Source organism: Salvelinus namaycush, chromosome 12 (assembly GCF_016432855.1).
Source record: "Salvelinus namaycush isolate Seneca chromosome 12, SaNama_1.0, whole genome shotgun sequence".
Taxonomy (NCBI): domain Eukaryota; kingdom Metazoa; phylum Chordata; class Actinopteri; order Salmoniformes; family Salmonidae; genus Salvelinus; species Salvelinus namaycush.
In genome coordinates, this window is record NC_052318.1 from 32,713,484 (window position 1) to 32,740,020 (window position 26,537).

Genomic DNA, 26,537 nt, shown 5'->3' on the forward strand with positions numbered 1-26,537 from the left:
CCAGAGCTACCTCTGCTGCAGAGGATGAGTTCATTAGAGTTAACTGCACCTCAGAAATTGCAGCCCAAATAAATGCTTCACAGAGTTCAAGTAACAGACACATCAACATCAACTGTTCAGAGAAGACTGCGTGAAATCAGGCCTTCATGTTCGAATTGCTGCAAAGAAACCACTACTAAAGGACACCAATAAGAAGAAGAAACTTGCGTGGGCCAAGAAACATGAGCAATGGACATTAGACCGGTGAAAATCTGTCCTTTGGTCTGATGACTCCAAATTTGAGATTCTTTGGTTCCAACCGTCGTGTCTTTGTGAGACGCAGAGTAGGTGAACAGATGATCTCCGCATGTGTGGTTCCACCGTGAAGCATGGAGGAGGTGGTGTGATGGTTCTTTGCTGGTGACACTGTCTGATTTATTTAGAATTCAAGGCACACTTAACTAGCATGGCTACCACAGCATTCTGCAGCGATACGCCATCCCATCTGGTTTGCGCTTAGTGGAACTATCATTTGTTTTTCAACAGAACAATGACCCAACACACCTCCAGGCTGTGTACGGGCTATTTGACCAAGAGGGAGAGTGATGGAGTGCTGCATCAGATGACCTGGCCTCCACAATCATCCAACCTCAACCCATTTGAGATGGTTTGGGATGAGTTGGACCGCAGAGTGAAGGAAAAGCAGCCAACAAGTGCTCAGCATATGTGGGAACTCCTTCAAGACTGTTGGAAAAGCATTCCAGGTAAAGCTGGTCAAGGGAATGCCAAGAGTGTGCAAAGCTGTCATCAATGCAAAGGGTGGCTACTTTGAAGTATCTCAAATATAAAATATTTTTTAAACACTTTTTTGGTTACTACATGATTCCATATGTATTATTTAATAGTTTATGTCTTCACTACTATTCTACAATGTAGAAAATAGTAAAAATAAAGAAAAACACTTGAATGAGTAGGTGTTAATAATATTTGCTTCTATACTAAATATATTTATAATATATAGAATCCATTTAGAGTAAAGTACATAAAATACCCACAGCTTATGCATTTCCCCTGATCTCTTAAATAATCAAAGTAGATTCATAGTATGTTCAGAGAAGTATTGTGAATTTTGGTAGGGAAAACAACAATACCAATATATTCAACAACTTGTTGCCTTACTACCAGTTTAGTATGATAAATAAAAGTGCCCAATGAGTTTGAGTCCTCTAGTACAGTATTGCAGAGCCAAAGATGCCACAAAACTGGGACTGCTAAAGCATCACTCAGTGAAGTTCAATACTGGCTCAAGAACCACACAGCTGTTGCTTGAAACCACAATAATAGTTCAGTATTATCCACTGCAGCCCCATCCCTACAAACACTCACACACACACACCTTTGCATACAAAACACACATACCCAAATCCATACCAATGAACATAAAATACATTAAAAACGGAGGTTGCGGACAGAGTAGCTCTAGTAAGAGAAAAGGGAACTATATTCAACTGGATAACATCCGCAAGATGAAGAAAACCTGACTTCCATTATAATATTCTTACAACTACATCTCTCTCTCTTCCAAATCCTCTATGTCCTCTTTATTACTGTGACTTCAAAGCCTTCATACTTCATCACCCCTCGACCCCCACATCTTAACAAGTCACCTCACTCCCTTCCACTGGTATATTTTACACACAACAAATTAACTCAACTCCCTTCTCCGAACAAGAACTGCACTAGAACAGCATATATATTGCAATATAACGGCAATATAACAGTAGAGATAAAAGTAAGAATACCAGTTAGGCTAATACCAAATACAGGAACCGTACAGATATCAAATCTTTGTTGCGATATTAGCGATATTGACAAGAAACAAAGGTAGAAATATCTAAAGCCAGTTAGAAAGCCTCCTAAAAGGTGAGGAGGTCCATCCCCGATATGTAGCAAGGATATAATAAAGGAATAGAAGGTGTATAGCTTGAGCACAGCAGTGTGTTCTATTTAACTTCTCTGGATTTACTAAGGAATAGAACAATACTATGTTCACATCATAGATAGTCCATCTTCCGATGAGGTTTTTTAAACCTACATCCCAAAAAACATCAAAATAAGAAACATTAAATCAAGTTTTAATCAAACAACACTTCTTATTTTTAAACAATGAGTTGAATAATGATGTCGTAGGGAATTAGAAGCTTAGCATAGTGAGTGAGCTTCTATGGTGAAGTGTTGCAACAATACTTCAAACCTCTAGGGTGTGCCAGTACAGTATATATCAGGTCCATGGTAACGCCCCAAATGGAGGTGTAATATACAAGTCTGCCAGTGACTTCAATCTACCCATGTTCTCTTCCATGTGAACATGTTAGATACTGGCTATTTACAATTCAATCTTGACTTATATTGGTTCAATCTTGCCTTCTTCCAAATGTATTTCACCAGTAAGGAATGTTTTTAACATACCTCCAATAAGAAGGAACTAACTACAGTAGTTACGACTAAACACAGGTCCACCAAGTGACTGAGGTACAATAATACAGGACAAGTATATACACAGTAGAGTAGAGATGATATTACATGAGAATCCTGTGGTGATGTCTCATAGTTAGCTACCATTTCAGAGGAAGCTTAATCAGTTTAGGGGAGTCAGCAGGTGGCAGGTGAGATAGACTTTGTCGTGAAGACTTTAGGCTGGAATGAATTTACAGTAGGCTTGTGTGTGCTGTATGTGTGTGTTGTGTTTGTTGAGTCTGACTGTGTGGTGTGTCCTTGTAAGTGGGGCGTGGGGGGTGGGTGGGGGTTTGAGTGTCAATAGCTTGGCCTGGTGGTTTCCATACACTGACTACGGGACATAGTTGTATGGGACGATGTTGTTTCACCAGTTCATGATGCAGTTCCTGTTCAGGGTCATGAAGTAGACCTGGCTGCTGCCCCCGGAGCGCACCGAAGCAAAGAACACCTGAGATGCAAAACAGAAGATTACGACAACACACATATAGATTGGGTACATTTCTGAATCCATGTGTGTGCATACCTGTTTGTGTGAGTATGTGTGTGTGACCCACCTTGTCATTCCTCTCACAGAGGAACTTGAGCCTCTGGGCTCTCTTGTGCATGAAGACTCCGTCCAAGTGGCCCGTCTCTACAGCACGGATCTCTATGGCCTTCTCTCCCCAACCCATGATCTGGTTAGAGCAGATATGGGCTGAACAGAGAGAAAGAGAAGGAGATAACTCAGAACACAGCAACTTTATGAGGAAGTGTGTGTGTGTTTGTACACATGTGCCATACCAACGGAGGTGGGCATCTCGCCCCACTGAAGTACCACATCTTTGATGATGCGTCCGTAGGTGTTTACATAGACGCCCTCGTCCTCGTAGCACAGCAGCATCTCCATGCCGTCCGAGCTGGGCAGGAACACGATGGCATGGGGCATGATCTGGCACTGGATCTGAACACACACAGAGAGAAGGAGTATAATATTTTTTGACCTAACAGTTAAATGCACTGATTCTCGCTCTGAATAAGAGTCTGTGAAGCAGTGTTGTGGTCGAGTCACTAGTCCCTATGGCTAATTCCGAGTCACCAATAGTCGAGTCACTAGTCCCTACGGCTAATTCAGAGACACCAATAGTCAAGTCACTAGTCCCTACGGCTAAGTCCGAGTCACGAGAGTCCCTATGGCTAAGTCCGAGTCACCAATAGTCGCGTCACGAGTCCCTACGTCTAATTCCGAGTCACCAATAGTCGAGTCACTACGGCTAATTCAGAGACACCAATAGTCAAGTCACTAGTCCCTACGGCTAAGTCCGAGTCACGAGAGTCCCTATGGCTAAGTACGAATCACCAATAGTCAGGTCACGAGTCCCTATGGCTAATTCCGAGTCACCAATAGTCAGGTCACGAGTCCCTATGGCTGAAGTCTGAGTCTCAGTGTTTGAGTCCTGGTCTAAATGCTCAAGTCTGAATCACTGGGTCTGAGTTTTGAAGTTCGAAGTGGTTCCGGTCTTCTATATTTTTCTGTTACATATTTGACATTGCGCGACACTCTTTGCACCATCTGCTGAAAAACTTTGGAAAGCAAAATTAATGATTCAGGGTTTGGTATTTGGTTACTGCTGTTTTTTTGCACACTCGTACTGATGGCTCGATGCTCGTCTGTTGCTAGAGATTCGCGCCTCTATTGATTTAGCTCAGATTTAGTAGAAGAAATCTTCCCAGCAACAACTAGTGGCGGGCTGGTGGGAAGATTTTAATGTGAGCATTGAAGTAACGCAAAGATTTACCTCCTGTTGCCCAATGGTCATAAATGGCTGCAATATGCAATAGACTATGAAACAAATAAGTAATTCATACACAGGCTCACACATTTTATTTTAATGTAATGTTCAATAGTTATGTCAAGTCAGTAATGGATGAATGTTCTCTAGATGGAATTGGCTATTGCTCCTGTCAGATTGACCAGACTATTACTTGCAATAATTGTAACAGGCTCTCTGCTACTTTTTGTAAAATCACCCACTGATATTTGTGTAGGTTTTTTAATGCAGATTGAAATCTTAAGACTTGTCAGAACATAGCTATAGGTTGTAGGGGGGAAATTAGGAGGGTAGAGTGAGACGACAAATTCAAAGAGCCTACTTTTCTATGCTCAAGGGGGAGAGAAATAGCTAGACTGTTTTACTCTTAAACTCAATACTATGGTTTTCAATTTCGTAAAGCAGTTTGTGTTTCTTAACCAGGCAAAGCTAAATAGTAGTCTGTGGTTACGGGGACGCAGAGCCTGCCTTGCCTGTCTGCCCACACTCATTGCTTGCATCGCAGCAGCTCACCAGCTGATGTAGGCTGTGGCGCGTCCTTCCCACTGCTAGAGAACAGAAGCCTTGCTGCTCTGCGCACACAGTTCTGCTAATATTCTGCTTATCATAGTAGCATACTCAGTCCAAGTGAAAATACAAGTCACAAAAAGGCGAGTCAGAGTCACCAATGGTCGAGTCAGAAGTCATGAAAAATCGGGACTCGAATCCGAGTCCTGGGCTCGAGTACTTCCACACTGCTGTGAAGTGATGAAAATGTATAGCTAGCAAGAAGTGGGTGAAAACTGTGAGGAGGTTTTTACATCAATACCTGTCAAGTTTGGGCATCTAATCAATAAACAGGTTATTATTCATGTTCTGTAGCTATTTTAGGTGTGAATGTATTCTCAAGTCTATCTGATTTGGAAGAATTTGTGGGGGCTTAAGGATATTCTGTCCCCATAGTTTCTGTCTGGCCCTGTTTATATGTGTGTGGTGTCATGACGTTGCCTGCTTGGGTATAGCAAGCCCCATCCCCCTCTCCCTGCCTCTCCCTGCCCCCTACAACTAGGCTGCTGTGGTCACAAAGAGACGTCGTAAATTCCTGAGAATCTCCTCATGGACACACAGTATAGCAGAGGGTAAAACTTCCAAAGAGAACAAAGGGATTTCTTCCACCTCACAGAACTTGAGGTACGAACAGATTTCATGTTCCGGAAAAAGTATAAAAGATCGGTGAAGATTCCAGCTATTAATATGTCCGTTTGTCACAACTTGGGAAACTCATGGGAGACTGTGTGGCTACATTACCATACCGCTGTTTATATAATAACCTCAGATATGAGGTTTACATCTAATTGTTGTATAAAATGAATGAGTGAGTATGATACTGTTTGTATAATTGTGTAATATGATTTTGGACTGTTTAATGAAGAAAAATACAAATCCCTTTTGATTTGAACTAAATCCGAGGACCAGCCCCTGAGCCCAGTTGGGTCAGACATCCTGGGACAGCCCCTTTCTGCAATTCCTAATAAAAACCCAACTTGAGAAATTATCACCAGACCATGTTTTTTCTCCATTAGGAGGAGACAAAGGTTGTGGACAATTGCTGAGTCTTTAACCATACCACGTGGTTAAACTCAAAGACTATACCGACAGAATAAGAACAAGTCTTTGATATTGACTACTAGTCTGCAGCTAGGAATTCGGTATCATTGAACGCGAAGAACGACAACCGCCGAAACATCCATTCTATAATGAATTTCACTCTGAACTACCCACAATAACCATGATAGAGACAGACGAAACTCTCCAACAGAAACTAACTTTTCTCCAGCGATCAAGACGACACACTGAGCGTAAATATATATATTGATTGCAATTGTTCCCGAATGAGTGAGCGTTCATGTGTAAAGGATTAGCATGTCAATTGTTATAATTATGAACTCTGTAGTGACTTCTTAGTCGACCCCCAATTTTCCCTTTGTCTAACAAGCCGCCATGCCGGTTCAGCCCACTAGGGCATATTTCTCCTATCATTTCATGTAACCATTTTAAGTTTGTTTGTTTGTTTATGCATTTCTGTGAATTACTTAGTTAGTAATAAATAAATGATTTAAGACAATTGATGTATGGATGACTCATAGTGAAGACTGGGTTCGTGCAGATAACCAACAATTTACAACGTTTGGAATGAGACTAACGTGAGGTAAAGTAAATAATTAATTAATCCGAAGACTAATTGATCAGATAAAATATCTGAAAAGTTATTTTAAGAAATTATAACTTTGTAATCCGAATATTTTTCCTTGGTGCCCCAAATTCATAGTTAATTAGTTACGTTATTAATCAGTTGATCGCGTAATCCCTAATTACAGGAATCTTTGATAAAAACTAAGTCTTCAATTTAATGATAGCAAAGACACGACAGTGGTGTCACTAGGAACTTATCCACTTACATGCACTGGGATGTAGATGTCATAGTTGTTCCCAGAGTCAACGTCGATGGCGTGGAAGCCAGCAATGGAGCCATAGATGACTTTCAACCTCTGACCTTCCTCCACTGTGAGGTCTACCAACTGGGGCCTGTGGGGCAGGTCACCAAAGGACTAGAGGAGAGGAGAGAGAGAGAGAGATGCGAGACGGAAAGAGAGACGAGAAAGAGGGAGAACATACATTTTTTTTTCATGTTGTTCTGGTTGACTGGCTGTGGGAAATAGAACACCTGGCACTCAGAACAATAAGGCAGGAAAAGTGAGACCTACCTTGAAGGCCATGAATTTGTGATAAGGCTTGGGAGCCCAGGCATATACCTCCACCGCATTCTTCATAGCTATCACCAGGAACTTGATCCTCTCATATTTCACTAGACAAACAACAAAGCGGGATTAGAGCCTTTATATTATACTATAAATAAACACATCCAAAAAGGCAAAAACCATATGTGTAAATGTACATGGTTGGAAAATGCATTGATAATAGATATACGGTTCAATAACGGGTCACATCACTGTTCCGCTGTCTCAGTCCTTCCTTTACTCACCCACTTTGTAGTGGACACATCCCTCCATCTCCCCTACAGTGGTCCAGCCCTGCTTCTTCTCAACCTCCGGGTCATTGTGGAGGATCTTGTTTCTCAGCCAGGCCAGGTAGTACACACGCACCTTGTTCTTCTTACCTGGGACAGACACACACACACACAGTAAGAGGTTATACAGTGGATAAGAAAAGGGGCTGAGTAGCAACAGATGGAGTTTGTGATGCACAGGTCCTTGTCAAATCAAATCAAATTTTATTGGTCACATACTTAGCAGATGTTATTGCGGGTGTAGTGAAATGTTTGTGTTCACAGCTCTAACAGTGCAGTAATATCTAACAATTCACAACAATACACACAAATCTAAAAGTAAAATAATGGAATTAAGAAATATATAAATATTAGGACGAGCAATGTTGGAGTGGTACTGACTAAAATACAGTATAAACATATGAAATGAGTAAAGCAGTATGTAAACACTATTAAAGTGACTAGTGTTCCATTATTGAAGTGACCAGTGATTCCATGTCTATGTATATAGGGTAGTAGCCTCTAAGGTGCATGGTTGAGTAACCGTGTGGTAGCCGGCTAGTGATGACTAACAGTCTGATGGCCTTGAGATAGAAGCTGTTTTTCAGTCTCTCGGTCCCAGCTTTGATGCACCTGTACTGACCTCGCCTTCTGGATGATAGCGGGGTGAACAGGCCGTGGCTCGGGTGGTTGATGTCCTTGATGATCTTTTTGGCCTCCCTGTGACATCAGGTGCTGTAGGTGTCCTGGAGGGCAGGTAGTTGCCCCCGGTGATGCGTTGTGCAGACTGCACCGCCCTCTGGAGAGCCCTGCGGTTGCGGGTGGTGCAGTTTACATACCAAGTGATGATACAGCCCGACAGGACGCTATCAATGGTGCATCTGTAAAAGTTTGTGAGGGTCTTAGGAGCCAAGCCAAATTTATTCAGCCTCCTCTGAGGTTGTAGAGGCACTGTTGTGCCACCTTCACCACAAGTCTGTGTGGGTGGACCATTTCAGATCGTCAGTGACGTGTACGCCAAGGAACTTGAAGCTTTCCACCTTCACTGCAGTCCCGTCGATGTGGAGAGGGGGCTGCTCCCTCTGCTTTTTCCTGAAGTCCACGATCAGCTCCTTCGCTTTGTTGACATTGAGGGAGAGGTTATATTCCTGGCACCATTCCGCCAGGTCCCTCACCTTCTTCCTGTAGGCTGTCTCGTCATTTTTGGTAATCAGGCCTACTATGGTTGTGTCATCTGCAAACTTGATGATTGAGTTGGTGGCGTGCATGGCCACACAGTCATGGGTGAACAGGGAGTACAGGAGGGGGCTGAGTACGCACCCTTGTGGGGCCGGAGGTGTTGTTTCCTACCTTCACCACCTGGGGACGGCCCGTCAGGAAGTCCAAGACCCAGTTGCACAGGGCGGGGTTGAGACCCAGGGCCCTGAGCTTAATGATGGGTTTGGAGGGTACTATGGTGTTGAATGCTGAGCTATGGTCAATGAACAGCTTTCTTACATAGGTATTCCTCTTGTCCAGAAGGGCAGTGTGCAGTGTTATGGCGATTGCATCGTCTGTGGATCTATTGGGGCGGTAAGCAAATTGAAGTAGGTCTAGGGTGTCAGGTAAGGTAGAGGTGATATGATCCTTAACTAGCCACGGGTGTATTCAGTTGAAATGAAACGTTCAGGACGTTGCAGATAGAAAGGCAAAATGTAGAGCTAACAGATTCTATCTGAAGATTTTGTGACTTATCCTGAACAGACCCCAGGTGAGCGCAGAGTGTTGTTCAAGTGCTGAGCAGTACTAATCACCTGATATGGTGATGAGCAGGTTCAGTCCCTCCAGAACATCCATTTGTTGAAACCTGCGCGAATTGATGAGGGGGTAGACCTTCCCCTGACCACTACGGTCCAGCAGCTTCAGACCGTTCTCTGTCCCCACCAGCAGGTTCACACCTGGGAATCACACACAGATACAAATATCCCCAAAATGCAAACAATCAGGACCTACAGGAAATATGTAGAAGATGTGATACTCATGGTGGATGGAATAAAATGATTACAGTGTTGGCTATAGCTTAGACCAGCGTGCCGTCTGTCTCACCCCAGAGAGCAGCACAGAGGATCTCAGAGTTGAACCTCTTCTTGTACTTGCGGATCTCGGGGGTGTCGCTGTGGGGGCGTGTGTTGGTGGGGTTCACGTTCACCATGGAGCCTTTCCTCACCTCCATCTTCAGCTGCTCAAACCTGGAGCCCAGGCCTGGACACAGCAGGAGGGAGGCAGAGAAGCAGGCAAAGTTTAGAGGGAAGAGGAGAGAAAACTTCCTTAAGGGAATGATATTGAATCAAGCTACTATGGGCAAATGCTGCCCTCCTGCTGTGAGACATTTCCATGACTCAGATTTAATAACAGCAGTAAAGTAAAAGATGCTGGATTGTGAGCCGAGTAATGAAGCTAGAGACTGGAATAGGGAACTAAGGAATTGAGGGTGTATAGGGGAACCTCATTTAACCTTTTGATAATGAGACATTCTGTCTGTACTTACTGCCCACAGAGATGGCATCCGCAGTGTCACCTGGTGGTTGGTACATGCCCAGGTCAACAAAGGTGGTGAAGGAGGACTTGCCACTTGACGCCTTGACTAGACCCCTGGACTGATACTGGAGGAAACAGGAAGGAAGGGAGAGAATGGAGTTTTGGGCAGAGAACCATGTCCATGATTGTACTTGTATTCGGGGAGAGAGTCAGAGAGACTCACATCATAAACAGAGTCTTTCCCAGGGGAGGAGTGGGAGGCGGAGTCAGTGGGGGAGTGGGAGGGCTGCACCACATCAGGCAGGTTGGTGTATCCATTGTGGCTCCGCTTCTCTGGTGTCTGCCAGGCAACGGGGACAAACCAGTCACAATGGCCCAACACAACCTCCTACATAAGAGTAACCTGACCACCCACACACATTTACACAACTCCACACACATACATGTATACATATGTGTGTTTAATACAGATTACTTCTCTCTAGTCCAGTAGGCTACTTCCTGAAAGACATAACTCACCCTCTGCACCAGCATGGTCTGGTCCCTGTAGCCTCCAGCCTGCCCCTCCTCCCCTCCCTCGCCCTCCTCCTCCTCATGAACCACCATGGTGTTGACCGAGTCAGTGTCGGCATCCCGGGGACTAAAGACAGACAGGAGAGGATGTCAAGGAGGAAGAAACAGAGGAAAATGACGGAACAGCAGAGGATATAAGGTAGACAGGAAAATGAAAGAAGGGAAGGTGAGGGTGGCGGTATAAAGAGGATAAGAATGGGCTTTCGATGTCATTATTCACACAAGAATCCGTCTCTCCTTTCAATGTCATTATTTACACGAGAAGCCGTCTCTCCTTTCAATGTCATTATTCACACAATAAGCTGTCTCTCCTTTTTTCTCCTTCCTGTTTGTCAGTGTGTGTTCTCCCACCCTGGTACTGACCGGTCTGTAGGGCTGTCCTCCTCCTCATTCCCCTCTCCACTCTCACTCTCCTCACTGCTCTCACTGCCTTCTGAGGATGAGGAGTAGTCATTGGCCTTCACCGGAGGTCTGGGCTGCTCCTCAGGACGCTCCTTAGCATACAGCCCATGGTCCTGAACACACACACACACGACACACAGACGACAGGTTTTGCCAGCATACTAGAACTATGACAGGCATGTGTAACTTAACACAGCAGCCTGACATAGTGAAACCAATACATGTGTATCACAGCACACACACAGATACTAACCTCTCCTATAGCTCTCTTGTAACTCTGTGCATTGGAAGAAGCAGTGGACAAACAGGGAAGTGAGCGGTGTAGGAAGAGAGAAAAAGAAAAGTGCAGAGAATAGGATATGAAAAAAAGAGAAACTGTTAGTGTAGGAGTCAATTTCCAGAAAAAGATCCGCTGTAGGGATTGGGGAGTGAGTGCAGGTGTTACAATAGTGCAGAATAGTCAGTGAAAATTCATTTCAAAAGTGATAAGCTGAAAAGAAGATGCGTGTGAACAGCTGACAAATGGGAAGGGTGTGTAAAGTGTCTGAATATCCTTCATGCAGTGTTCATAGTGAGGGTGTTTTACAGGTGAGGGGTACTTACAGCAGGGCGACTAGGGCGGGACGACGTGCGAGACTCCCCTGGCTTGTGCCCCGTCATGCGCCCATCATGGCCTAGTATGGGGGAGTCTATTTTGGAGGAGCCTGAAACCAACATTCTGAATGTCAACATGGAATTGCTAACATCATTGCTGGGGCTTGCTTTCATTCCATAAGAGGGATCAACAGAAAGAGAAGGAGATAGATAAGCAGTCACAGAGAATGTGATTGACTCACTGAGTATCCGGTGCCTCTCCAGAGAGCCAGTCTGGGGTAGATTGGATACGTGGTTCATGCTATCTCCTCTCTCCCAGCGGTCGTTGCGGCTGAGGTCTGGGTTGCTATTACAAGGAAGAGATAAGATTATTAGTTATTAAAACCTCAGCAGTGAATATCATAACTCTGTCATGATCTACCATCCTCCATGTGTCATGATTGGAATCAGAATAGTATTCTGACATGTTTAAAATGTGAATGTATTGCCAAATGAGCTCATGAGTGAGACGGGGAGTAAAACTGACTTTGTTTGGTGCATGATTTCGGAGGTGTTGTTTGTTTAGTGGGGACAAATTTTTGCCAAAATTCTCTAAACACTGCTTACCTGCTAAATAGTTTCATCGAAAACATCGCCAGATACCTCCATGTTAGCATGTAGTGCATAACATATGAATAAACGTGTGCCCTTTCTGAAGAGGGAGGGAAGGACTGGGAACAGGCTTTGGCAGAGGGAGGTATGGACTTCGTTAAGACAGATTGCAAAGTGTTTGCCGCCAAAACCTAAATCAAGTAGCGGGAGATTTGGTTCTAGGAGCCGGAATTAGAATGAGAGTAGCTTAGATGTGTCCGTCTGAGTTACCTGGCTCTGACTGGATGCCTGATGCCAGACGATAGGTTGGTGTTGAGAGCTGTGGCAATGGAGGCGGTCCTCTGGGGAATCTGCGAAAGATCAAGAGATATCCGACATTACTAAATACATTATATGACCAAAAGTATGTAAACACCTGCTCGTCGAACATCTCATTCCAAAATCATCGGCATTAATATGGACTTGGTCGCCCCTTTGCTGCTATAACAGCCTCCACTCTTCTGGGAAGGCTTTCCACTAGATGTTGGAACATTGCTAAGGGGACTTGCTTCCCCGCAGTGCCAGACCTCACTGATGCTGGGCGATTAGGCCTGGCACGCAGTCTGCATTCCAATTCATTCCAAAGGTGTTCGATGGGGTTGAGGTCAGGGCTCTGTGCAAGCCAGTCAAGTTCTTCCACACCGATCTCAACAAACCATTTCTGTATGGACCTCGCTTTTTGCACGGGGACATTGTCATGCTGAAACAGGAAAGGGCCTTTCCCAAACTGTTGCCACAAAGTTGGAAGCACAGAATAGTCTAGAATGTCATTGTATGCTGTAGCATTAAGATTTCCCTTTACTGGAACTAGGGGCCTAGCCCGAGCCATAAAAAACAGCCCCAGACCATTATTCCACTTCCACCAAACTTTACAGTTGGCACTATACATTGGGGCAAGTAGTATTCTCCTGGCATCAGCCAAACCCAGATTTGGCTGTTAAACTGCCAGATAGTAAAGCGTGATTCATCAATCCAGAGAACGGGTGTCCACTACTCCAGAGTCCAATGGTGGTGATTTACACCACTCCAGCAGAGGCTTGGCATTGTGATCTTAGGCTTGGAAGCTCCCGACTAACAGTTTTTGTGCTGACATGGCTTCCAGAGGCAGTTTGGAACTCGGTAGTAAGTGTTGCAACCGAGGACAGACAATTTTTACACACCACACGCTTCAGCATTCGGCGGTTCAATTCTGTGAGCTTGTGTGGCCTACCACTTCATGGCTGAGCCGTTGTTGCTGCTAGACATTTCCACTTCACAATAACAACACTTTTACCGGGGCAGCTCTAACAGGGCAGAAATTTGACAAACTGACTTGTTGGAAAGGTGGCATTCCATGATGGTGCGATGTTGAAAGTCACTGAGCTCTTCAGTAAGGCCATTCTACTGCCAATGTTTATATATGGAGATTGCATGGCTGTGCGATCGATTTTATACACGGGTCAGCAACAGGTGTGGCTAAAATAGCCGAATCCGCTAATTTGAAGGGGTGTCCACATACTTTTGTATATACAGAACCAGTCAAAAGTTTGGACACACCTAAACATTCAAGGGTTTTTCTTTATTTTTACTTCACCTTTATTTAACCAGGTAGGCCAGTTGCGAACAAGTTCTCAATTACAACTGCGACCTGGCCAAGATAAAGCAAAGCAGTGCGACAAAAACAACACAGAGTTGCACATGGGATAAACAAATGTACAGTCAATCTGTATACAGTGTGTGCAAATTAAGTAAGGAGGTAAAAAAAATAGGCCACAGAGGCGAAGCAATTACAATTAACACTGGAGTGATAGATGTGCAGATGAGGATGTGCAAGTATAAATACTGGTGTGCAAAAGAGCAGAAAAAACTAAAACATATGGGGATGGGGTAGGTAGTTGGTTGGACGGGCTATTTACAGATGGGCTGTGTACAGCTGCAATGATCTGTGAGCTGCTCTGACAGCTGATGCTTGAAGTTAGTGAGGGAGCTATAACTCTCCAACTTCAGTGATTTTTGCAATTCGTTCCAGTCATTGGCAGCAGAGAACTGGAAGGAAAGGTGGCCAAAGGAGGTGTTGGCTATAGGGATGACCAGTGAAATATACCTGCGGGAGCGCGTGCTACGGGTGGTTGTTGCTATGGTGACCAGTGAGCTAAGATAAGGCGGGGATTTATCTAGCAAAGACTTATAGATGACCTGGAGCCAGTGGGTTTGGCGACGAATATGTAGTGAGGGCCAGCCAACGAGAGCATACAGATCGCAGTGGTGGGTAGTATATGGGGCTTTGGTGACAAAACGGATGGCACTGTGATAGACTACATCCAATTTGCTGAGTAGAGTGTTGGAGGCTATTTTGTAAATGACACCGCCGAAGTCAAGGATCGGTAGGATAGTCAGTTTTATGGAGGGTATGTTTTGGCAGCATGAGTGAAGGAGGGTTTGTTGCGAAATAGGAAGCCGATTCTAGATTTAATTTTGGATTAGAGATGCTTAATGTGACTCTGGAAGGAGAGTTTACAGTCTAACCAGACACCTAGGTATTTGTAGTTGTCCACATATTCTAAGTCAGAACCGTCCAGAGTAGTGATGCTAGTCGGCCGGGCGGGTGCGGGCAGCGATCGGTTGAAAAGCATGCATTTCGTTTTACTAGCATTTAAGAGCAGTTGGAGGCCACGGAAGGAGTGTTGTATGGCAAGCTCATCTGGAGGTTTGTCAACACAGTGTCCAAAGAAGGGCCAGAATTATACAGACTGGTGTTGTCTGTGTAGAGGTGGATCAGAGAATCACCAGCAGCAAGAGCGAAATCATTGATATATACAGAGAAAAGAGTCGGCCCAAGAATTGAACCCTGTGGCACCCCCATAGAGACTGCCAGAGGTCCGGACAACAGGCCTCCGATTTGACACACTGAACTCGGTTTGAGAAGTAGTTAGTGAACCAGGCGAGGCAGTCATTAGAGAAACCAAGGCTGTTGAGTCTGCCGATAAGTATACGGTGATTGACAGAGTCGAAAGCCTTGGCCAGGTCGATGAAGACGGCTGCACAGTACTGTTTTTTATCGATGTTAGTTATGATATCGTTTAGGACCTTCAGCGTGGCTGAGGTGGCTGAGGTGCACCCGCGACCAGCTCGGAAACCGGATTGCATAGTGGAGAAGGTACGGTGGGATTCGAGATGGAAGATGATCTGTTTGTTCACTTGGCTTTCGAAAGACTGTAGAAAGGCATTGTAGAATAATAATGACGACATCAAAACTATGAAATAACACATATGGAATCATGTAGTAACCAAAAAAGTTTTAAACATGAACATGTGTTGGGGTTGACATCCATAAACAAGGATTATACTAACATTTTTACCTCAACATTGTTTGAAACACACAAACAATAACCTAAACGTAGGCTAATTTTGCTGGGGGGCAAGGAGGAGATGTGGGATCTTTCTCCCACGTATTTCCATGGCAATTCCATTGTTTTGGTTGAGTTCGATTGACCTCTTTACCACATGTGTAGATGCATGTTCACGTCATCGTCACCAATCAACTGCATTACAGTTAAAAACGACTGACTACCCCCACTGTATGCTGCCTATGCTACCAGCTTATACGAACGAGAGTTAGCATTTGGTAGTCACTTCTTCTAAACCTGAAAAGAAACTTCTAAATGTTATGCAGTGAAAACTGCCAAATCTGACTTTAGTAACCACATTGTGGGCCTGTTACAATACATCAATCATGACGGATGACGAATATCCACTTTGTTAAATCTGATTTGCTAATGTGCGCCAATGCGATGTCCTTCTATCCTCCACGGTCTACGTTCCATTGGCCTCTACCGCATGTACACTAGGTGTACAAAACATTAAGTACATCTGCAATTTTCAGGTAGATCAGCTTTAATATTGCAGATAGATTATAGCTCTCATCAATGTAATTGTATGCAACATTTTCATTCCCCCATATATTTTGTAAATATACAGTACCAGTCAAAATTTGACACACCTACTCATTCAAGGGTTTTTATTTTTACTATTTTCTACATTGTAGAATAATAGTGAAGACATCAACACTATGAAATAACACATATTGAATCATGTAGTAAGCAAAAAAAGTGTTCAATCAAAATATATTTGAGATGTTAGATTCTTCAAAGTAGCCACCCTTGCATTGATGACAGTGCACTCTTGGCATACTCTCAACCAGCTTCCTAAGGAAGAATGCTTTTCCAACAGTCTTGAAAGAGTTCCCACATATGCTGAGCACTTGTTGGCTGCTTTTCCTTCACTCTGCGGTCCAACTCATCCCAAACCATCTTAAATGGATTGAGGTCGGGTGATTGTAGTATTAGACTGATGCAACACTCCATCACTCTCCTTCTTGGTCAAACAGCCCTTACACAGCCTGGAGGTGTGTTGGGTTATTACCCTGTTTAAAAACAAATGATAGTGGGACTAAACGCAATCCAGATGGGGTGGCAGATTGCTGCAGAGTGCTGTGGTAACCACGCTGGTTAAGTGTGCCTTGAATTCCAAATAAATCACACAGTGTCACCAACAAAGCACTTCCAAACCTTCATACCTACTCCATGCTTCACGGTGGGAACCACACATGTGGAGATCATCCGTTCACCTACTCTGCATCCTCTTCTTATTGGTGTCCTTTAGTAGTGGTTTCTTTGTAGCAATTCAACCATGAAGGCCTGATTCACGCAGTCTCCTCTGAACAGTTGATGTCGAGATGTGTCTGTTACTTGAACTCTGTGAAGCATGTATTTGGCCTGCAATCTGAGGTGCAGTTAAATCTAATGAACGTATCCTCTGCAGCAGAGGTAACTCTGGTCTTCCTTTCCTGTGGCGGTCCTCATGAGATCGTTTCATCATAGCGCTTGATGGTTTTTGTGACTGCACTTGAATAAACATTGAAAGTTCTTGAAATGTTTCAGATTGACTGATCTTCATGTCTTGTAGGAATGACGGACTGTCGTTTCTCTTTGCTTATTTGAGCTGTTCTTGCCATAATATGGACTTGGTCTTTTACCAAATAGGGCCATCTTCTGTATACCACCCCTACCTTGTCACAACACTGATTGGCTTTAACGCATTAAGAAGGAAAGAAATTCCACAAATTAACTTTTAACAAAGCACACCTGTGAATTGAAATGCATTCCAGGCAACTACATCATGAATCTGGTTGAGAGAATGCCAAGAGTGTGAAAAGCTGTCATCAAGGCAAATGGTGGCTACTTTAAAGATTCTCAAATATAAAATATATTTTGATTTGTTTGACACTTTTTTTGCTTACTACATGATTCCATATGTGTTATTTCATAGTTTTGATGTCTTCACTATTATTCTACAATGTAGAAAATAGTAAAAATAAAACATAAACCTTGAATGAGTAGGTGTCCAAACCTTTGACTGGTACAGTATATCTAAAAGACTAAAACCCAGCAGGTGGCCTCTCACCTTGGGCGGCTGTTCGATCTCTGGCAGGCGAATCCAGGGGCCGCGGTCCTCCCTTTTGCGAGGCTGTGGGGCGGGGCTCTCGGAGGTGGGATCAGAGTTCTGTCGGACCAGCTCCCTGGAGTGGACGGGGCGGGGGGTGGGGGAGGGATCCTGGGTGGGGAAGGCGGACATGGTCTTAGTGGGCTGGTCACACAGGGACTGGGAGCGGGGGACAGGGGCAGCGTAGGGCTTCAGCGGGACCAAGTGGGCCATCTGGAACTGCAGCGGTGCAGCAGTGAGGAAGGAGGGAACGGAGGAAGTGAGTATAGAGGTGGAGGAGAGGGCAGGGTCAGGTAGTGAGAGCAAGCAAAATAGAGTGATAGGAGGGAGGATTGTGCAGGGCATATAGGGATTTTTGCCATTTTATGAAATTAGGGAAATAAGACAATATGAAAGCAATAAGAAGGGAAAAGGGTGGGTCCAGGAGGAGGAGAGGGGAGAAAAGGAAGGAAAAGAAGATTGAAAATAAATAAAGGTAAAATAAACATTATTAGACAGGGGGTAATGCAGTCCAAGGAAAAAGACATGGGGAAGGAAAGAACATCTAATTTTTCTCTCAACTTTGACACATTGCAGTCTCCATTGTGATAAACCAGTATTTCAACAACATGTCTACACTATATTGTAACAAGGGAAACATATTAATAAAGTACACACAAATATATTCCCAGATGAACAAACACCAACACACACCTTGCCCTGTCCCCCCTGAGGCTCAACAGGCCGCTGCATAGGCGGGGTCTGAGCAGCCTGGCCCCCTCCGGATTGGCTGATGGAGTCAGAGCGTGATTGGATGGCAGTGTCAGAGACAGTGTTGCAGATTTTGGGGGAGCCCTGCCTGTTGAGCTTACTGCGCTCCTCCACCTGAGAGAGGAAAATGGAAGGAAATAAGGGGAGAAGTGATGGGGGAGAGGGAGAAAGCCCATCACAGAGATGTCGAATCAGACTAACTTTCAGGAAAAAAGATGACACTTAAGGTGATACTGCATAACTGCTTGATGCTAACTTGTTACAGGGTAATTGCTAAATATATCCCTCTGGTATTACTCTAGGTTATAAAACCCTATTTAATGAAAGGTGTGGTCGATAGGGTTATTTAAGTTGAAGTTATAGCACGTTCCACTGTTCATGTCCGTGTGGCATTATTGTACCTCTCGGGCCCATGCAGGCTTATTGTTGGGCTCCACGTTCTTGCTGTAGTGGTAGAGGGGCTGGGGCTTCATGTCCTGTTGCTGCTGCTGCAGGGACACCAGGTAGGCATGCTCCTGCTGCAGCTGCCTCTGCAGACGCTCAGACTGCCTCTGCTCCTCCAGCTGCTTACGCTTGTACTCCTGCACACACACCATGATACGGTCAAAGCAGACTTTTCTAGGCCTGAGCATGGCTAGTACACAATACACACCCCTTTGACATGCCCCCCAGACAGACACAATCCTACATACAAAGATGGGGACATCATGCAGGGTATACATAGACATGGGCCTTATTCTCAAAGTCTCTCAATGATTCTCTAGTTCTCTCAAGAAATGTTTTCGTAAAACAAAGAAGCAAAATACAGTATGTTAGTGCAAACTGTCAAACTGGAGTATTTGACGCCTCTAGTGGTGAGAGGTGTGAAGTGCCAGTAGGAGGAGGAGGGTAAGGTAAGCAGTATGCCCTGCAGGCAGAGGTAGGGGTAGACTAGGGCTGAGGAGAGGAGGTGACTGCAGGATAAAGGAAGGAAGAGAGTTACCATGAGCAGTGCCTGCTCCTGAAGCAGCTGCTGCTGAAGGATTTCTAACTGCCGCTGTTCCTCCTCTAACTTATGTCTTATGAACTCCTGAAGAGAGAGGTGGAGGAGGGGTGAAGAGGGAAAGGAAAGACAATGGAGAAGAAGAGGATAGATATAAATAGACCACGATGTAGGGGGGAAATTATGACTGTCATACACTAGTTAGTACACAGCCTTAGTGATTTGTCATGGCTTTAAAATTCTACAGGTAAACTAAAAGCTACTGCAAAAAGGTATTAGCTTTTGCAGTTTGACTGTTAGCCTCTACAATACAAATCCATATAAATTGCATCACTTCTTCATTTAGGACTCGATGCAGGTTAGTTATCACTTAGAAACGGGCAATGGTAGGAGAGAAACGGTTTATGGAGAAAAGGAGACTAGGAGAATTGATTATAAAACGTAGGTTGACTGATATAATGCCAGTCACAGTGTTACTAAGGTAGAGCAGAAACGAAGCAAAAGAGAGACGCAGAAACTGAGCTCACCCACAGAAAACTCATCTCTGTATAAATACTCTAATTTAGATCCCTGCTGCCATGGCAACCAGCTCACGGACATTCCACAGCCAGAGTGGCTTGCAGTAGCCTGCAGAATAGGCTACGCCCACACCTCTCCACAATTGGCTGACTGTGCTCCTGCGCTTCTCATGGTTGGTTACCTGCTCCCTCTCGGCCAGCCTCCTATCCTCCTCCCTCCTTATATCGTCAAGTCTCCGATGGGGGCCCTTTTCTTGCTGTCTCACCATCTCTCGCTCTTTTCTCTGTTGCTGAGAGGGATAACAGGAGAGAGGGAGAGAAATGAGTGTGGAAGCCACTTTTGCATATTATGTTGTGGTTATAATGGATGCCTTACTTTTGCATAAACCGTTAGTTTTTTTCCTCCACTGTGAGAGGAAATAAAAGGTGTAAAAGAGCAAGCGAGAGAGAAAAAGCGGGAGGAGGAGGGGGGAGATGTTGGTTGTGAGTCACACATGTACCGCCAGCCACTGCAGCCCTGCTCATCTTCTGAGACTGACCTTCTCCCTGATTCAAACACTTGGCCAGTTGTTCTTTAAACCTTTACCGGTCTCTTCTTACAATTTTTTATTATTAAAAACTTAAATTCCTACTACTAAGAACTCAAATAGGAACTATCAATGGGTTTTTTTTCAACTTGATGTTTATTTAGGAAATAACAGATCTCTACCAGGCGGTTGAGAAGTCAAAATACAGCCATACCAGCAATGCCATAGATGCGGTAAATGCCTGCTAAACACTGACTCTGGTTCATATAAGCTAGTTAGCATACAGAATTCAGTGGTAGTAGTTAGTCGTTTTGAACTGTATTGCTGTTGATTGATGACATGAACATGTGTTGGGATTGACATCCATATGCAAACATTATACTCAAATTTTTACCACAACATTGTGTGGAACACACAAACAATAGCCTAAACGTATGCTAATTTTCCTGGGGGGCAAGGAGATTCAGTATCTTTCTCCCACATGTTTCCATGGCAATTCCATTGTTTTGGTCGAGTTCGAATGACCGTAAATAAAAATAAAAAATAAACTTTATTTAACTAGGCAAGTCAGTTAAGAACAAATTCTTATTTTCAATGACGGCCTAGGAACCGTGGGTTAACTGCCTTGTTCAGGGGCAGAACGACAGATGTTTACCTTGTCAGCTCGGGGATTCGATCTTGCAACCTTTCGGTTACTAGTCCAATGCCGCTTTACCGCATGTATAGATGCATGTTCATGTCATCATCACCAATCAACAAATTAACTTTCAACAAGGCACACCTGTGAATTGAAATGCATTCAATCAATCAATCAAATGTATTTATGAAGCCCTTCTTACATCAGCTGATGTCAAAGTGCTGTACAGAAACCCAGCCTAAAACCCCAAACAGCTAGCAATGCAGGTATAGAAGCATGGTGGCTAGGAAAAACTCCCTAGAAAGGCCGGAACCTAGGAAGAAACCTAGAGAGGAACCAGGTTATAAGGGGTGGCCAGTCCTCTTCTGGCTGTGCCGGGTGGAGATTATAACAGAACATGGCCACTGTTCAAATGTTCATAGACGACCAGCAGGGTCAAATAATAAATTAGGTGACTACCTCATGAAGCTGGTTGAGAGAATGCCAAGAGTGTTCAAAGCAGTCATCAAGGCAAAGGCTACTTTGAATAATCTCAAAAATAAAATATATTTTGATTTGTTTAACATTTTTTGGTTACTATGATTCCATGTGTTATTTCATCATTTATGTCTTCACTATTATTCTACAATGTAGAAAACAGGAAAATAAAGGAAAACTCTTGAATAAGTACAGTACCAGTCAAACGTTTGGACACACCTACTCATTCCAGGGTTTTTCTTTATTTTTTACATTGTAGAATAATAGAGAAGACATCAAAACTATGAAATAACACATTCATTTTTTTACCCCTTTTTCTCCCCAACTTCGTGGTATCCAATTGGTAGTTACAGTCTTGCCTCATCGCTGCAACTCCCGTACGGACTCAGGAGAGGCGAAGGTCGAGATCCGTGCATCCTCCGAAACACAACCCAGCCACTGCTTCTTGACACAATGCCCGCTTAACCCGGAAGCCAGCCACACCAATATGTCGGAGGAAACACTGTGTCAGCGTGCATTGCGCCCGGCCAGCCACAGGAGTCGCTAGAGCGATGGGACAAGAACATCCCTGTTGGCCAAACCCTCCCCTAACCCGTACGATGCTGGGCAAATTGTGCGCAGCCCCATGGGTCTCCCAGTAGCGGCCGGCTGCGACAGAGCCTAGACTCAAACCAGGATCTCTAGTGGCACAGCGATGCAGTGCCTTAAACCACTGTGCCACTCGGGAGGCCCATGAAATACCACATTTTGACTGCGACCAAAAACAAGCTAAATATTGACAGTAGCAAAACAAATTATCTAATGATTCTGTCTCTTCGCTAATATTAGGAAGGTGTTCTTAATGTTTTATATATTTGAATTACAATTTGAATATAATTTTTACTCATCTCAACAATATTTAAAAAACATACTTTAGGTCTGCTTCAATGGAGTTTATAGATGAGTAAGCTTTGGTAAATGTGGATTTATATATATTTTTTAAATACAAATTATGGTAATTTATGTCCAATATTCAATTACATTGAAATGAATGTGTTTTCAGGTTGTGTATGTTGCAATGTGCCTCCAAAAGGAATTATATATTTCAAATGATCCAGGTTCTTCTACCATGTTTCCCACATATTCAGACATTTTGAGATAATAATGTATGACAAAGTGCAGTTCTCTTTTATTACATACAGTGACAACCGCCTGGTTGAGCACATTTTTACAAAATTCTTACTTTTTAGGCTTTTTACATTTTAATTTATTTTCATATGCCTACTCTTCAAGGTCTCTACTAACAGGAATGGTGCAATATTAATCCCTCATCAACTGAATTCCTGCCTCTTATACCATATATTTTGTGACAGAGTTCTTACAGCCCCGAGAGAGCAAAGTTACAGTGCCACAACACTGAACTGCAGCAACCCAAAAATATACAAAGTATGTTTTTTGATGCAGTGGGGCTAGTGGAGTTGACCAATTAAGTTAACGTGAAGTTTCTTTTCATAACCACTTCGAAATCCATTGTCAAAACATGCTCTGCCAGCCAGTTGAGAATAGGTCTTCAGCACTTACAAATTCTTAACATACTGTACAAATTCCTATTCGTAACATATCATACGAATTGCATGACGTAGTACACAATTGTCTACAATTTTCAGGGACCCGTTTTGGTTTGTGAGCACTACTTTCAAAACTACTGGCTGAAATTATACAAAAGCTCTGGAGCATCACTTTAATTGGTATCGCCCTGAATAGATTTAAGCCGCCTTCTGAAAAGACACTACATCCTCCCTATTAAAACATCTCCCTTAAGAGAGGCTTCCTCATTGTTGTATTAAAACAAGATATAACTTGCTAATGACATGTTTTACATTTAAGATGCTGGTCTTCTCTTTTGTTGTTGCCAATTAATGAACTATCTCCAGAGAACATTCAGCGATAAAAAATGTTTTCTCTCCCTGAAGAAAAGTTGATACCTGACCTTGTGATAATCAATTCCCATCTACTGCATGTGGTGAATCTAACATTTGAGATTTAAATCCAGTTGAATTCTTTTAGTTGGCACAGAAATTATGTACAATTATTTATTATAATATTCATTATTTAAAAAAAAAAAAGCAATATAGATAGCTTTTTTTTATTTAACTAGGCAAGTCAGTTAAGAACAAATTCTTATTTACAATGACGGCCTACCGGGGAACCGTGGGTTAACTGCCTTGTTCAGGGGCAGAACGACAGATTTTCACCTTGTCAGCTCGGGGATTCGATCCAGCAACCTTTCGGTTACTGACCCAGCGCTCTAACCACTAGGCTACCTGGCATTACCAACTTGCTAAATTAGCAAGCTTCATATCCTGCTGTATTATGGCATCTTCAAAAACACTGTACAGTGTGTTTTGGCAATATACATAACAGCCTAGTACAAGCCCAGTAAACCTGGCTACTGTGAAAACCTTAGAGACTTGGGGTGAGATAAATAGCTGTATAAAAGCTTGTGATGATTCATTCTCTGTAAGTTAGAATAAAGTCAGCTGAACCATGTTGGTCACTGGTTTTACCTCACAGGGTAAAATCGTGGTTTACTTGAACCTGCTAAAGAACACTAGCCGCAGTTGATAAGGCTGTGTGTGACCGTGTGTCAGTGGAGTTCTCTCGTTTGTGCAAAAGCCAGTCCTCCGTCCTCTCTCCTCCGTGACTCGGAAACCGATAAGTGGTTGAGGTGTGTGTAAATTTGTTAGTAGACTAACAGAAGACGGTCCTACCCTCCTCGATAGCCTCCTTTTATCGATAAAATGTCTTGCACTACTAACTAAATTAGTTTTTAGCACTTCACACATTTATTTTGGGATCCACCGCTGTAAAAGTCATTTCATACGAGTGCATTTGTCCACTTTCCCTCTCCTCACCAACTCTCCTCGATTAACTTTTACCTTTTTCAAAAGGAGGTGAGAGAGGACGGAGGAGAGAGGGCGCAGGAGGTGAGAGAGGACGGAGGAGAGAGTGCGCAGGAGGTGAGAGAGAACGGAGGAGAGAGGACGGAGGAGAGAGGGTGCAGGAGGTGAGCAAATCTAATTGATATAAGGCCTGTGCGTATTACCTCTTCCAGGCGGCGACGCTGTTCTTTCTGCTCCTCGATGCGTTTCTGTCGGTCGTGCAGCAGCTGTCTCTTGTGTTCCTCTGGGTCTCGGCGCTGGGCGGCCAGTTGGGCCTGCTGTCTCTTCAGAGCCTCCGATCGCTCCTTGTTCTCCTGCTGCAGACGCAGGAAGTCCCGCCTCAACGTCGACTCACCAGGCACATTCAGGATGGAGGTACTTGAGGACGGAGAGAGAGAGAGAGGTGGAAGGGAGAGAACGACGCAGAGAGACAGACATATAGCAGGATGAGGTAATGGAAAGATCATAGTAGAGAAGCAGGAGATTGTGTCATTCATCTCAGGGCACTGTGGTCTTATATTACTGCGGTATTGCTTGGGGTAGTAACGTTGTTGGGGTAGTGTTGTGTTACCTGGACTCTCCGTCTTCCCCACGGTTCTCATCCTCCTCATCACTGCCACTGTACTCATACTCTGTCTCCTCTGAAACAAAGACAGTAAGAGAGAGAACAGAAGTGAGAACGCATAGCATCTACAATGCATTCGGAAAGTATTCAGACCCCTTGACTTTTCCCACATTGTTACATTACAGCCTTATTCTAAAATGGATTAAATCATTTTTTTCACCTCATCAATCTACACACAATACCCCATAATTACAAAGCAAAAACAGGTTTTTAGAAATGTTTGCAAATTATTTATTTTTTTAAAATAATACCCGAAATATCACATTTACTTAATGTATTCAGACCCTTTACTCAGTACGTTGTTGAAGCACCTTTGGCAACGATTATAGCATTGCGTCTTCTTGGGTATGACGTTACAAGCTTGGCACACCTGTATTTGGGGAGTTTCTCCCATTCTTCTCTGCAAATCCTCTCAAGCTCTGTCAGGTTGGATGAGGAGCGTCGCTGCACAGCTATTTTCAGGTCTACAGTGCTGTTCGATCGGGTTCAAGTCCAGGCTCTGGTTGGGCCACTCAAGGACATTCAGAGACTGGTCCCGAAGCCACTCCTGCATTGTCTTGGCTGTGTGCTTAGAGTCGTTGTCCTGTTGGAAAGTGAACCTTCGCCACAGTCTGAGATCCTGAGTGCTCTGGAACAGGTTTTCATCAAGGATCTCTCTGTACTTTGCTCCGTTCATCCCTCCCTCAATCCTGACTAGTCTCCCAGTCCCTGCCACTGAAAAACATCCCCACAGCATGATGCTGCTACCACCATGCTTCACCATAGGGAAGGTGCCAGTTTTCCTCCAGATGGGACACTTCGCTTTCAGGCCAAAGAGCTCAATCTGGGTTTCATCAGACCAGAGTATCTTGTTTCACATGGTCTGAGAGTCCTTTAGATGCATTTTGGCAAACTCCAAGCAGGCTGTCATGCGCCTTTTACTGAGGAGTGGCTTCCATCTGGCCTAGGAAGAGTATTGGTGGTTCCAAACTTCTTCCATTTAAAAATGATGGGAAGCCACTGTGTTTTTGAAGGACTGCTGCAGAAATGTTTTGATACCATTCCCCAGATCTGTGCATCGACACAATCCTATCTCTGAGCTCTACGGACAATTCCTTTGACCTCATGGCTTGTTTTTTGCTCTGACATGCACTGTCAACTGTGGGACCTTATATAGACAGGTGTGTGCCTTTCCAAATCATGTCCAATCAATTGAATTTACCACAGGTGGACTCCAATCAAGTTGGAGAAACATCTCAAGGATGATCAATAGAAACAGGATGCACCTGAGCTCAATTGCAAGTCTCATAACAAAGGGTCTGAATAGTTAGGTAAATAATTATATAGTTTTTCCTTTGTCATTATGGGGTATTGCTTGTAGATTGATGAGTGAAAAAAAATATTTTATCCATTTTAGAATAAGGCTGTAACGTAACAAAATGTGGAAAAAGTGAAGGGGTCTGAATATTTTGCCGAATGCACTGTAGTACTGCAAACATGCGTACTTATAATGACCATAATACATCCCACTCTCACCCTCCATACTATAATACATCCCACTCTCACCCTCCATA

The 26,537-nt window shown here is 43.8% G+C and overlaps 1 protein-coding gene across 1 annotated transcript in view; it reads right to left on the bottom strand.

Moving 5' to 3' along the window:
* Nucleotides 1-2,098: 2,098 nt before the first annotated feature.
* Nucleotides 2,099-26,537, bottom strand: part of mink1 (misshapen-like kinase 1) — a 52,742-nt gene continuing 28,303 nt past the window's right edge. The window contains exons 10-30 of the mRNA XM_039005539.1: nucleotides 24,931-25,000; nucleotides 24,524-24,737; nucleotides 19,980-20,087; nucleotides 18,699-18,878; nucleotides 18,241-18,411; nucleotides 17,509-17,766; nucleotides 12,298-12,377; nucleotides 11,679-11,782; nucleotides 11,446-11,546; nucleotides 10,804-10,955; nucleotides 10,387-10,507; nucleotides 10,091-10,207; nucleotides 9,878-9,992; nucleotides 9,436-9,591; nucleotides 9,144-9,287; nucleotides 7,327-7,461; nucleotides 7,049-7,149; nucleotides 6,743-6,892; nucleotides 3,277-3,436; nucleotides 3,051-3,190; nucleotides 2,099-2,944 (exon numbers count right to left, since the gene is read on the bottom strand). Of these exons, the coding sequence (XP_038861467.1) occupies nucleotides 2,861-2,944; nucleotides 3,051-3,190; nucleotides 3,277-3,436; nucleotides 6,743-6,892; nucleotides 7,049-7,149; nucleotides 7,327-7,461; nucleotides 9,144-9,287; nucleotides 9,436-9,591; nucleotides 9,878-9,992; nucleotides 10,091-10,207; nucleotides 10,387-10,507; nucleotides 10,804-10,955; nucleotides 11,446-11,546; nucleotides 11,679-11,782; nucleotides 12,298-12,377; nucleotides 17,509-17,766; nucleotides 18,241-18,411; nucleotides 18,699-18,878; nucleotides 19,980-20,087; nucleotides 24,524-24,737; nucleotides 24,931-25,000 (2,861 nt within the window). The 3' untranslated portion in view covers nucleotides 2,099-2,860. The remainder of the gene's footprint in view (nucleotides 2,945-3,050; nucleotides 3,191-3,276; nucleotides 3,437-6,742; nucleotides 6,893-7,048; nucleotides 7,150-7,326; nucleotides 7,462-9,143; nucleotides 9,288-9,435; nucleotides 9,592-9,877; nucleotides 9,993-10,090; nucleotides 10,208-10,386; nucleotides 10,508-10,803; nucleotides 10,956-11,445; nucleotides 11,547-11,678; nucleotides 11,783-12,297; nucleotides 12,378-17,508; nucleotides 17,767-18,240; nucleotides 18,412-18,698; nucleotides 18,879-19,979; nucleotides 20,088-24,523; nucleotides 24,738-24,930; nucleotides 25,001-26,537) is intronic.